The sequence below is a fragment of the Carassius carassius genome, chromosome 20 (genome assembly GCF_963082965.1).
Source record: "Carassius carassius chromosome 20, fCarCar2.1, whole genome shotgun sequence".
In the NCBI taxonomy this organism is placed as follows: Eukaryota; Metazoa; Chordata; class Actinopteri; order Cypriniformes; family Cyprinidae; genus Carassius; species Carassius carassius.
Window position 1 is genome coordinate 29492157 of NC_081774.1, and position 14860 is coordinate 29507016.

General features: G+C 37.4%; 1 protein-coding gene across 1 annotated transcript in view; it reads left to right on the forward strand.

The window, feature by feature from the left end:
* Positions 1-265: 265 nt before the first annotated feature.
* Positions 266-14860, forward strand: part of LOC132096831 (dipeptidyl aminopeptidase-like protein 6) — a 192456-nt gene continuing 177861 nt past the window's right edge. The window contains exons 1-2 of the mRNA XM_059502470.1: positions 266-426; positions 512-583. Of these exons, the coding sequence (XP_059358453.1) occupies positions 527-583 (57 nt within the window). The 5' untranslated portion in view covers positions 266-426; positions 512-526. The remainder of the gene's footprint in view (positions 427-511; positions 584-14860) is intronic.

Sequence of the window (14860 nt, forward strand, 5' to 3'; positions counted from 1 at the left end):
TTTTGGATCAAAATTGTTTTAAGATATAAATTAATTCAAAATGAGCACTGCTTAAACTTATTATATAAAACGTGCTCTGGGGGTGACAGCCCATCTTCAAGCAGGTAAAAGCTGAGAGAGCATTCCAGAGTCTTGAAAGAGCGCTTTCCATGCTGCTGCGGTAGGCGGTGCAGTGCTGTTGCCATTCCAGCGTTTCATCAAGATATCATGTTCTCAGCGCGCGCTGCTGTCACACTCACCGCGCGTGCAGTTGTGAGAGAGGGTCATTCCCGCCGGCGGGAAACTGTTTTAACACCTGCATCGGATTTTGACAGCTGACTCAATTTTTTTTACCTCAGAAAACAACGCGGGAACACACGTCACACACCTTCACCAATACGACCTGCTAAACATTTAATTGAACTTCCTTGCAAAACGAGACTTCTGGTATGGAAATTGATGTTTTTTTTCTATCCCAGGCTTTTAAGAACATGGTTTCATGGATTAACTTCCCATTTTTTTTCTGTCTCAGACACACTGTTGAGGGATGAACTCGTCTGCAGGAGCAGGGAATTACCGAAGGGGTTCAATCAAAGGTGATAAGGTAAGCTGCTGATTTCTTCCAACATTAATTCAAGACATACAACAAATTAATAGATTGATATACAAGACCAATTTCTTCTGTATCATTCCCACACTCTCTGTGTACCTTTTATATGAAAATGGTGGACATAATTCTCACTGAGAACTTTTAAGCAGTTTCGGTATCCATGGAAATCACCCACTTTGTATTGAATTGTATTGTATTGAAAAATGGTAATGAGAACTGTATGGGAGATTAAGGTACAGGGATTGTCGTAACAAGAAGGTCAGGTATTGTTCTGCTTCCCTCAGGTTTTGCTGTTTTGTTCTGTTTTACTGAACTTCATTTAACACTGAGTTTCAGGGGACAGGAAAATTGTGTGAATTTGACAGGATTTATGAAGCGAAAGTCAAAACCACCTCAGTACTGCCAAAAGTCAAGGAGTCTGTCCCACTCCAAAGCTCCCTGTGGAGGATAACTGTTCTTTGATGTTGAGGTCGGAAGCAACATGAAATGATTGAGGTGAATATCACATAACTTATATGGGAGTTTAAGACGTTACATACTTAAACTGAGTGGAAGACTTTAAACATCAAATGGAGATTTGGCCCCTCTTCTTTCAATGTATTTATATACACACTCAAAAAAAAGATTTTAGTTGTTTGCTCAGTTTATATAAACTAAAACAACATAAACTTTCAGTTTTTTATTCAGTTGTCATTTGCACTCAATTTTATTATATTAAATAAAATTACATTTGTAAAATGTTAACTTAAACCATTGAAGTTATGTTGAGCCTACATGAATCATTTATGTTTCATTGGCTGAAACTGGGCAGTGGATTTCTATTTCCCAGCATGCTTTGCTTTGGGATAGACCAGGAGAATAAATGTTGAAATTAAGTGCTGTTTAATGTGTTTTTGCTAAAGGGAAAGATATATACATTTTTGTTGTTTAGTTATTTTTGACATTTAAAAGAGTTTATGTTTATGATTATTTTTGAGGTTACCGTTATGGTGAAGTATAGACTTTGTGGTTAGGCTAAGGGCTACATGAGCTCTATCTATGCTAATATCATGAGAACATTTTCACCTGATCATTACTTGTATGCTACAAAAGTTGTTCTCAGTGTTCTGTTGCACTGAACAAGTGTTATTCTGGCTGTTACACTCTCATATCAATAAATATGAAAATCATAAGAACAAGTAAAGAAAACCAGTTTGAGGGCCAGAACATGATTTATACAGTCTATATTGTCAGCATTTCTACCCTGCACGATCATAGAACATTTACATGTGTGTGACACCTATTGACAACCTAAGCTCAAGCTCTACTCTTCACCACAATGGTAAAAAAAATAAAATAAAAAATAAAATAAAACAATTTTATGTTTTCTGAACTCTTTTAAATGATAAAAATAAACATTCAATACTTAAACTCTAACAGGCTTTTCTATTTTCATAAAAATGCATAAAACTCACACAACTCTGCACAAAGGCACCAGTCTGAATAGCAACAATTTAATCTAGTTGATCCAACGATGTTGTTGCTGTTCAGACTGGTGCCTTCGTGCAGAGTTGTGTGAGTTTTATGCAAAGTTTTTAATGTTTAGTTATTGTTACGACCCTGTCTAGGGTAAGGCCTCAACATAAACTGAAATCAACAATCAAAGATCCTTTATACATTTATTTACAGAACAACAGAGTAAAAGCACAACTTCAGGGGTGAGCAAAGGCCAAAACAACAAACAAACACTAATTCAGCTCCTAACAGAAAATTCTAAATTCCCTAACAATAGAAAAACTCAATTAAAATACAATATACTACCCTAACTCCCTATCTAATGAAAAACATGAGAAAACAATATTTGCAAAAGAAAATGGCACTCACCCCCTACAGCTTCCAAGTGTGGAAAAGTATTTACAAAACTTTACAAAATATACAAAATTAGATTGACAACACCTCGTCACCTCAAAATCCACACTGCACACAATAGGCAGATCAACAGGCAAGCTAAGAGCATCATTTCAACACCCTGTAGCAAACACATAACAGCACATGTACAATGGAGCAACAGGAAATCACAAGTTGAGCAGAGCTCCCTCCTCAGGCACAACAGATCCTTTTATTGTTGCTCCTTGGTAGCCGAGAAGGGTATTCCTGCACAATCGGAGGCAGCGGTTTTAGGACCCCGGTTATAGGACCCTGTTTTTTTCTGACAGCGCCACCTACCGAACTGGATCACCTAAAAGACTCATTTGAGATGGATGACATGGACAATCAGACTGTGAGTTCCAACATTAAATTAACTTTTATTATATTATGTTTAAACGAAGCAAAGTTTACATAGCCAAAGAGAGCTGCTAACTATGAATTAATAACTAATTCCCACAAATTTAGAATTCGTATTCTAGATGTATTAATTACTTAAACATTCTTATTTCGTGGCCATGATTTAATGAATCCTTGTTGCGTTTTATAATAAGTAAATCCAGCCAGCACATTAATTTAGCTTAAAAGATGAGCATGAAAGCATGCTGATGTTAAATGTGTAAGATTTACCTGGAGCTTACTGTATTAATACGAAAACTTGCTTAATCATTGTTTTACCTTATTGGTTAAGTATAAAATACCTTTCATAATTCAACTGCCTGGTTGCACTACAAATTGGCCAGTTGTTTTCCATTGTTTTGCAATCACAAATGAGTCGTTTGGCAGTTTTAAAAGTCTGTTACAATTTAGCCTAATCTGCAGGCCTATAACACAGTCCATGGTTATCATGTTAGTTTCTGTAATGTTCTGCATGGCCAATATTTATTTTATGGATTTTGTTAGGATCACTGTAGGACATATGATGAAAAAAATGCACTAGGGATATTTTAATTGAGATGACCTCAAAATATTCTATATGTAATAAGCTCTCTCTTTTTCAAGATGCATAACAATCCAATGTTCAGTAGTGGTATTTATATTTACATTAATGTTTTTCATAGGCCATCATAAATGCCCTGGCTGTCCTCCGGAATGTCTCCTTACAGGAGGCTGACCAGGTCTTCCTTTCAGGTCTGGATTATCATTGCAGGTCAGAGTACAGTCGTGGCCTAAAGTTATGAGAATTACATAAATATTGGAAATTGGAAAAGTTGCTGCTTAAGTTTTTATAATAGCAATTTGCATATTCTCCAGAATGTTATGAAGAGTTATCAGATGAATTGCATAGTCCTTCTTTGCCATGGAAATTAACTTAATCCCAAAAAACCTTTCCACTGCATTTCATTGCTGTCATTAAAGGACCATTTCAGTAATCGTCTTGTTAACTCAGGTGAGAATGTTGACGAGCACAAGGCTGGAGATCATTATGTCAGGCTGATTGGGTTAGAATGGCAGACTTGACATGTTAAAAGGAGGGTGATGCTTGAAATCATTGTTCTTCCATTGTTAACCATGGTGACCTGCAAAGAAACGCGTGCAGCCATCATTGCGTTGCATAAAAATGGCTTCACAGGCAAGGATATTGTGGCTACTAAGATTGCACCTAAATCAACAATTTATAGGATCATCAAGAACTTCAAGGAAAGAGGTTCAATTCTTGTAAAGAAGGCTTCAGGGCGTCCAAGAAAGTCCAGCAAGCGCCAGGATCATCTCCTAAAGAGGATTCAGCTGCGGGATCGGAGTGCCACCAGTGCAGAGCTTGCTCAGGAATGGCAGCAGGCCGGTGTGAGCGCATCTGCACGCACAGTGAGGCCAAGACTTTTGGAAGATGGCCTGGTGTCAAGAAGGGCAGCAAAGAAGCCACTTCTCTCCAAAAAAAACATCAGGGACAGATTGATCTTCTGCAGAAAGTATAGTGAATGGACTGCTGAGGACTGGGGCAAAGTCATATTCTCCGATGAAGCCCCTTTCCGATTGTTTGGGGCATCTGGAAAAAGGCTTGTCCGGAGAAGAAAAGGTGAGCGCTACCATCAGTCCTGTGTCATGCCAACAGTAAAGCATCCTGACACCATTCATGTGTGGGGTTGCTTCTCATCCAAGGGAGTGGGCTCACTCACAATTCTGCCCAATAACACAGCCATGAATAAAGAATGGTACCAAAACACCCTCCAACAGCAACTTCTTCCAACAATCCGACAACAGTTTGGTGAAGAACAATGCATTTTCCAGCACGATGGAGCACCGTGCCATAAGGCAAAAGTGATAACTAAGTGGCTCGGGGGCCAGAATGTTGAAATTTTGGGTCCATGGCCTGGAAACTCCCCAGATCTTAATCCCATTGAGAACTTGTGGTCAATCCTCAAGAGGCGGGTGGACAAACAAAAACCCACTAATTCTGACAAACTCCAAGAAGTGATTATGAAAGAATGGGTTGCTATCAGTCTGGATTTGGCCCAGAAGTTGATTGAGAGCATGCCCAGTCGAATTGCAGAGGTCCTGAAAAGAAAGGGCCAACACTGCAAATACTGACTCTTTGCATAAATGTCATGTAATTGTCGATAAAAGCCTTTGAATCGTATGAAGTGCTTGTAATAATATTTCAGTACATCACAGAAATAACTGAAACAAAGATCTAAAAGCAGTTTTGCAGCAAACTTTTTGAAAACTAATATTCATGTAATTCTCAAAACTTTTGGCAACGACTGTAGATTCTATTTACATGTTAAAATAGCAGGATTTTCTGCTATTTATACTATATATTGCAAATAGTGGCTATTATCTGCACCTCAGTATTGTAGTACATAAAACAGTAATAACTTGTAAATTTTAATTTTAATTCAAATTAGTTATTAAATGGATACCACCTTACTGGGACAATAAAGCCCTTCCTACATCTACCCTAACCCTACTCAGTACTTTATTTTGAACTTTTTGATTATTTCCTTCATTTTCATTGAAAATAAATGTTATTCTGATGTGATTTGAAATTTGAATAGGGAGAAAAGAGCTCACCAAAAGGCAGTGTCAAAATGAGTACAAGACACGTTTTACCATTTGCACCACTAGAGGTGACGACTGTTGACTCTGTTTTGTAATGTTGACTACCTGAATCATAAGTTGGTGGGCAGAGTTAGTGTAAATAGCATCTGCCTTTTTTTTGCTTTCATACTTTGAATTATAGGGGCATTCAAACTGCATTATAACAGGCTTCATCATGCATATAAAGGCTTTTGGACTTTCAAGAATTATTTTTGGCAAAGTGAGTGACGTGATCAATAATGTCAGCTCGTATGTTGTTAAAGCAACAATAATGTAAGTAATTAGTAAGTAGTAAGTAATTTTAATTTATAAAGCACATTTACACACAGCGCAAAACTGACCAAAGTGCTGTACAATGAATAGCTAAAAAGACAATAAAAATATAAACACATAGATTCAATAATCATAATTATATAAAACATTAATTAAAATAAGCCTTCAATATCAGGTCACACAACACAGAAATACAGAAAACAAACAGAAGTACCAGGTTAGGGAACAAGGAAAGCCAAGGAATAAAAATGAGTTTTTAACCTGGATTTGAATGCAGCAATGGAGGGGGCAGATCTAATATCCTGGGGGAGCTGGTTCCACAAACGTGGGGCAGCAACTGCAAAGGCTCTATCACCTCTCTGTTTTAGCCGTGAGCGCGGCACAAGCAGGAGCCCTTTGTTTGAGGATCTCAGTGACCTTTGAACTGAGTATGGTTGTACAAGGTCAGTGATATAGGTTGGGGCGAGCCCATTAAGTGCCTTAAAAACAAACAATAAAACTTTAAACTGAATCTTAAAAGGAACTGGGAGCCAATGCAAAGATGCCAAAATGGGGGTGATGTGCTCGCGCCTCCTAGTGCCAGTTAGAAGATGCGCTGCTGCGTTTTGTACTAACTGCAGACGTCTAAGTGATGATTGTGGGAGGCCCAAGTAGAGGGAATTGCAATAATCGAGCCGTGATGTAATAAAGGCATGGATAACTATCTCAAGATCGTTAAACGATAGGAATGACTTCAGGCGGGAAATCATTCTGAGCTGGTAAAAACTATTTTTAACAACAGAACTAATCTGTTTGTCAAGGTAGAGTTCTGAGTCAAGAATGACACCCAAATTTCTAGCATAGGGTTTGATAAATGGAGTGAAGTTACCTAAATGTTGTACCACAGTGCATCTTGCCTTGGGAGAACCAAAAACAATCACTTCTGTCTTGTCATGTTTAACTGAAGAAAGTTATTAACCATCCAAGTTTTAATGTCTTCGAGACAGGCCAGAAGAGATTGTATGGAATCCCTAGATTTTAGAGGCAAGTACAACTGTGAATCATCTGCATAGAGATGAAAAGAAGATGTTATGATTCCTTATGATGTCACCCAGTGGGAGCATATACAGGCTAAAAAGCATAGGACCCAAGATGGACCCCTGAGGGACCCCATATATAACAGAAGCAGAGGATGAGGAGAACTTGCCAATAGATACTGAGAAAGTTCTATCATTGAGATAGGAACGGAACCAAAGTAATGCAGTCTCCCTAATGCCCACCTGCTGATCAAGGCGAGTAAGGAGGATGTTGTGATCGATAGTGTCGAAGGCGGCACTAAGATCCAATAATATCAGGAAGGCATTATCAGCTGAATCTAGTGTAAGGAGAAGATCATTGGTTACTTTGAGCAGAGCGGTTTCAGTACTATGAAATGATCTAAAACCTGACTGAAAAGGTTGTAGTATATTGTGAGTGGTCAAAAAGGGGAGCAGCTGTGACAAACAGCTTTTTCCAAAACTTTACAGATAAAAGGAAGCTTAGAAATGGGACAGTAGTTATTTAGACATTTAACATTGAGATCATGTTATGCTCTACCGTTGAGGTTTTGATGAATCAAAATTGTCAACAGCACACTGGAATATATATTTTTTGCTCTTTAATGAGAGTCTAAAAAGTGGAGGAAGTTTGCTGAGAAATACTGAGTAGTTTGCTAGAGATTACAGCTCTGTTTTTAATCTGAAGGGTAATCATGTCTTTCATGTCATAGTCTGGAGCCTCGCCATTCTTGCCATGTTAAAGAGTACTGGGGTCCAGAGTCTGTGGAAGTAGCAAACTAAACAAAGTGCACCCTCTGCTGGCAGGATGTGTAGTTGTTAGTGGCATCAGAGAACCATCCAATAGTGTCTGTTATAGTAATCTGGTCTAATTATGGTTGTAACAATTCACTATTTATTTCATGGTACAATTTTCTTAAAAAAAAAAAAAATCAGATATAAGACATATAAAGAAAAAGTGTCCCTTTATTATTTCTCAGACAAACACTGCACATTTCTTTGTGTAATTGAAATATCTTTAAATATTGAAATATGTCAATAATTTGACATTTTAAAACAATTCAAATAAATAAATGAATAGTACAAATAAAATAAATCTGTTCATATATACAAACTAAGGCTACTAATATATATATATATATATATATATATATATATATATATATATATATATATATATATATATATATATATATATATATATATACACACATACATACATATATATATATAGAGAGAGAGAGATATTTTTTTTTTCAAGCAAGGGACATGGAACAAGCGTGCCGCACAAGCCCTGAAAAGTGAAGCCAAAACGTCTCGATCGCCCCCTGGTGAGTGGTCCTAGTATAGGTCATAAACCCCTCCTCCCCATGTTATTTAATGCTCTAAAAACGGTGGTGTGACGTCGTGATTGACAGCTCTCTGGAGGAGGCACTGAAGCGTCAACAGGCTTTTTTCATGATCGTCGGAGGACTGAGGAGATTGTATTTACTTTATTTTAATGAGATTGGAGTGGAACGGAGCAGACAGAGTTCACAGGAGCAGGACTCCACTTCCAAAACAGTGCAGATTACGGTATGTGCATTCTGCGAGGGAGAGTGAGGGCTGGGCACAGGGGCGGGGCCGTTGATTTCGCGGCTTTAAGGCTTTACTTCCTGCTTGCTACTGCGCATAGCCACTGCGCAGAACTGGTCCCTAGATCGCTATCTGCGCAGGCGCAAGTCCAAGATGTCAGCGCCATATCGGGACACTGGCGGCTTCAGTTTTGACCAATGGAAGAGAGCGAAGGCGAGTCGTCCATCTTTTTTTACAGTCTATGACATGGAAGAGCTGTAAAGTACACAGCTTCAGCGCCCTTGCTGTTTAAAAGGTGTATTGCGATTCATTTAACGTCTCAACTGACTTGTTTTCATCGATTTTCAGCCAGCTCAGAGTGCATCGTTACATTCCTATTGGATATTATATGAGGGGAAATATTTATCTAAGAAAATTTCCTGTGTGTAATGCTGTTTGCACAACTCTATTTTAATATTTGTCTTGAAAAAAATGGAGGGCTTAATAATGACATTATTCACGCATCTAAAATTTCTGTCATTTACTTAGGAAGACAGTAATAGTCACAGGTGCTCTCTTTTTGCTTTGTTGTGTAATGCAATGATGTGATTTATTTATTTATTTTTTTAAATAAAAGGCTATTGATAAATAGCAAGTAAAGAAAAGGTTTTGGAGTGACTGGGCAGTTGAATGTCTTTTAAGTGTATAGTTGGCTCTATAATCAGCTGCAAAGGTCCATTACTGAATGTTACAATCAAAGCATGTTCATACATTTCACAGAATGATACTAGACAGCTGACAGTTTTAGATTTAGATAGTTTTAAAGCATATTAGACCATGTGGCAGTGGATGGTCTATGACTATGTTTGTTGATTTTCCACATGTTGATCTACTGCATCAAATATAACATGGCATGGCAAAATGTCGTGAATCTCCTACCTTCAGTTTCCCCAGTGCAAAATGAGAAAGGTGGAAATTTGGCTTAGTGGAGCGAGGGGGAAGCATGTAGAAGCGGTCCAAGTCCAAGAAAGTGTTTAACAAGAACCACAAATGTTCACACCGGTATATTCTGTTTTCAGTAGATGGAGGGCTGACCAAGGAGAGTGCACTTGCTACATAAGCCTTCACTTTGTTCTAGAGTAAAATGGTAGATTTTATGGTAGTTGTCAATATCCTGGCTTGTGAGACTGAGGACAGAGCGGAACCAGAGGTCCGAAATTATTTATTGTTGAAAAAAATGACCAAGCGTGAAAATGTTAGTGGTAAAAACAATGTAATAAAAACATTCAGGGCTTCACTAAAATGTTTTGAGGTTTAAGTCCCTGAGGCACTGCCCATGAGTCTCAAATCTTTTCCACAAGAATGGCTATTTTGTAAACAACCATTTCAGGGACATTGGAAAACTTGCAAACCCTTCAAACTTCTGTGCATTTGCAGCCCATGCTTCTGGGAAACAGAAATACACATGGACAGCAATAATCATTTTTTATGTCAAATTGACAATATACCTGACAAATTTGTTAAATTCAGAAACTTGCCATACCTGTATGTAGAATTGTTGCTTATTAGGGACGGCTCCATGTTTTAATAGCAAACGATGTGCAAATACAGCATCGACTTGGGCCTTTTTTATAAAACATTCGTCACTCAAATGACCAGAACACACAAACGCACTTGATAGTTGCTGCCCCGGAAAAACAAACTGCATCCACTGTTCATGTAACGCTGGGTTCTTGGGGAAGCTGAACAAGGTAAACTTTCCCTCACATCCAAAAACACATTTATTTGGAAGCTTTCTCGAACAAATCCTACGCAGCGCTGCCCACGATTTTGAAGCGTGTTGATGTGCGCAGTCTCGCTCTCCTCTGGCCTTATATGAGCATTTCTGTCGCTTTTCCGACAGAAATGCTCATATAAGGAGTTCTGCTCTTGTTTATGTCATTAGATCCACGATCGAAAAAAAAAACAGGCGAAACTTGTACCAACCCGGAAGTAAGATTTTCGGCACAGAAATTCTCAGTCATTCTTCTAAATGATTTTTTTACAACTTCGGCCATGTTTAGCATGAGAATCCATCTCTTTAACACTGTGAACAACTCTGAATACGCAAAACACCATTGTACACCCCCTTTAAGTTTGTTCATTTAAGTTGTATCATGCCTTAATAGAGTTTTCAAAGACACATTGCACCTGGTCTTTAATGGCCCCCTTATTTTTTTATGCTTTATTTGCGAGCATCTCTTCTCATTGACTCTGCTCCTATTAGCAGAAGCCTGTCTCCTGGAGCTCTGAATGAATGAGCTGTAAATTATTACTGGATGCATCTAAATCACTGCACTGCTTGGAATATTTCACCATGGTATAGAGAGAACCCATCATGCTCTCCTGCAGGAGAGGGTATATGTTATAACTCACTCAGAGCGCCGCGGCAGGATGAGAGATTTGTGATAGAGAGTCTGGATTAGCTTCCTTTGCTGAAAAAATTGCTTCCTACTCCCTCTTCTGAAAGGAAAAATACTTTACACATTGACAGGAAATATCATAGTGAATGTTGAATATACAAAATGCACCTGAGATTAGGAACACTTCAAAGCATTTAACACCTTTGAAGAGTTTGTATTGAACAAACATATTTCAGGCAGAGCACAGCAGTAACTCTGTTCAAAACGTATTTGTCTTGCTCTGTATGCATTTGTTTGATGGATATTATGGATTTTTGGTTGTTTTTTAAACTGTTGGGTTTCTTTGAAAGTTTTTCAAACTTTGTTACACACAATCTACTAAATATAGACAACTTCATTATAAAGAAAAATAATAAACCAAAAAATATATAATCCTAACCTATGACAAAAATACTATTATAAACTAGGTTAATGAATAATTCAGTAGCAAAAGTTACTTTTGAGAAATCATGAGTGCACAATAATTGTACAAGATTGTAGACTTTTAGTGAACAAAATAAATACGTTATTTAGTGGGTAAAAAAATAAATAAAAGTAAATAAGTGTAGGAATAAATCTGGTAGGCCTACACGTTGCTCTTTATATCGTTGAAAAATACATTCATGATAAACAAGTAATAAATATATACTGTACTAGGGATACACTGATGTATCGGCTGACGATATTTATTGGCCGATTCTTCCTCAAATTATTAATCTTCCTCAAAATCGGCTATAAGGAAAAAGGCAGATATAACAGACTGATGGTTTATTAATTAACTGCATGAAGGCGCTGAACTGTATAATGTATGTTGCATAATCCTAGCACTACTGTCTGCACTTTAATGCTAATTAAATAACATAAGACAAAAGATTGCACACTATTCTTGACTAAACAACTTTTGTAACTTTCATAAGTGTAGTGGACCTCATCTGAATGATGACCAAAACATTACTGATGTTTTAAGTTTATTGGACCCTTTTGCACTCCAAAAAATATCACCATAAGAAGTGATACCATACCATACGAGAAGTGCACATTAAACTTCGGATGAGACATTAAACCGAGGTCCTGACTCTCTGTGGTCATTAAAAATCCCAGGAAGTCTTTCGAAAAGAGTAGAGGAGTGACCTCGGCATCCTGGCTAAATTCGCCCATTGGCCTTACCAATTAAACTTACCAAAAATATTAAAATGTATACAAAAACATATTAGAAGATTAACCATAGTAAAGTCTGTTAGAATAAAGAAGAATTCATATGTATTTAATTTATACAGTGAAGTGTTATTTTACATTTGTTTACATTTTATCTGTACCTGAAAACTGTTAAACCTACCTAAAAAGCACTGTTTATTTAATATGTATCTTTGTTCTGTTTTGCTGATTTAAAACATTATCAAAATACTATCTAGTTTGATGCCTAAATTTCAAATTAAATTAAATTCAAGTTTATTTGTATAGCTCTTTTTATGATACAAATCATTGACAAGGAACTTTACAGAAAATTAAGTTTCTATGATATTTAGTAGTAGCTTATAAGTGGTGATCGGTTTATGTGCAAATGACAGGAATTTTCAGAAAAATGTATACAAGACATAGTCAACCAGACGAACACTATTAACAGCAATTATAATGTGATTGCATAATAAGTAGCAATATTTGTTACTTCTGTATGTTGTTTCAGGGTTGGCATCATCTGAGGTCCTCTGAGGGTCAGCATCATCTCTTGTCAGGTGTTCTGGATTCAGACTGGAGCTTGAGTAAATCCTAGTTACGCAAAACAGAAAAACAAATAGAGACATCATTAGCGTAGCTGCTGTTCCAACAAAGTGAAAATTAATTAGTTTAACCCAAACTAAAGAATAATAATGTGCATTTGATCAGATACAACTGCAGTCACAAATTATGAGATTCATTATTTGAATGCTTGGCGAAAGAGATGTGTTTTTAATATGGATTTAAACAGAGCGTGTGTGTCTGAACCCCAAACATTATCAGGAAGGTTATTCCAGAGATTGGGAGCCAAATGTGAAAAAGCTCTACCTCCTTTAGTGGACTTTGCTATCCTAGGAACTACCAAAAGTCCAGCGTTTTGTGACCTTAGGGAGCCTGATGGGTTGTAGCATGGTTTAAGGCTAGTTAGGTACGCAGGAGCGAAACCATTAAGGGCCTTATACTATTGGTATGTAATAATAATTTGTAAATGATACGGAACTTAATAGGTAGCCAGTGCAGAGACTGTAAAATTGGGGTAATATGATCATATTTTCTTGACCTGGTAAGGACTCCGCTGCATTTTGGACTACCTGTAGCTTGCTTATTGAAGATGCTGGACGACCACCAAGAAGTGCATTACAATAGTCCAGTCTAGAGGTCATAAATGCATGAACTAGTTTTTTTGCATCAGAAACAGATAACATGTTTCGTAGCTTGGCAATGTTTCTAAGATGGAAGAATGCTGTTTTTGTACAACCCGAATTCCGGAAAAGTTGGGACGTTTTTTAAATTTTAATAAAATGAAAACTAAAAGACTTTCAAATGAGCCAATATTTTATTGGCATGAGCCAATATTTTATTCACAATAGAACATAGATAACATAGCAAATGTTTAAACTGAGAAAGTTTACAATTTTATGCACAAAATGAGCTCATTTCAATTTTGATTTCTGCTACAGGTCTCAAAATAGTTGGGACGGGGCATGTTTACCATGGTGTAGCATCTCCTTTTCTTTTCAAAACAGTCTGAAGACGTCTGGGCATTGAGGCTATGAGTTGCTGGAGTTTTGCTGTTGGAATTTGGTCCCATTCTTGCCTTATATAGATTTCCAGCTGCTGAAGAGTTCGTGGTCGTCTTTGACGTATTTTTCGTTTAATGATGCACCAAATGTTCTCTATAGGTGAAAGATCTGGACTGCAGGCAGGCCAGGTTAGCACCCGGACTCTTCTACGACGAAGCCATGCTGTTGTTATAGCTGCAGTATGTGGTTTTGCATTGTCCTGCTGAAATAAACAAGGCCTTCCCTGAAATAGACGTTGTTTGGAGGGAAGCATATGTTGCTCTAAAACCTTAATATACCTTTCAGCATTCACAGAGCCTCCCAAAACATGCAAGCTGCCCATACCGTATGCACTTATGCACCCCCATACCATCAGAGATGCTGGCTTTTGAACTGAACGCTGATAACATGCTGGAAGGTCTCCCTCCTCTTTAGCCCGGAGGACACGGCATCCGTGATTTCGTGACTTTTTTGAGACCTGTAGCAGGCATTAAATTTTAAATGAGCTAATTAAGTGGATAAAAGTGTAAAATTTCTCAGTTTAAACATTTGCTACGTTATCTATGTTCTATTGTGAATAAAATATTGGCTCATGTGATTTGAAATTCCAACTTTTCCGGAATTCGGGTCAAGAAGACAAGTTGCTGTCTAATATATCACCCAGATTTTTGACTGTAGAGGAAGTAACAGTACATCCGTCTAGTTGCAAATTGTAGTCTACTAGATTCTGTGTACTGTTTTTTGGTCCAATAAGTAATATCTCTGTATTATCCGACTTGAACAGGGGAAAATTATTAGTCATCCAATCTTTTACATTTTTAACACATTCTGTTAGTTTAGATCATTTTGAAGTTTAATCTGGTCTCGCTGATATATATAGTTGAGTATCATCAGCATAACAGTGGAAACTAATCCCGTATTTTCTAATAATATTACCAAGGGGAAACCATCTTAGAGTCTGCCCTTGAATACCTGTATAGTTTTGTAATCGATCTATGAGTATGTCATGATTTATGGTGTCGAGCGCAGCACTAAGATCAAGTAAAACAATCAATGTGATGCAGCCTTGATTTGACGCAAGAAGCAAGTCATTTGTAATTTTAACAAGTGCTGTTCCTGTGCTATGGTGGGATCTGAAACCTGACTGAAATTCTGAATTCAGATTTTTTTTTTCAGGAAGGAGCCCAAAATAGTGCCCATGTTGCCAGTCATTTCGTCTAGTTCATTTGTATTTATGGGTACACATAG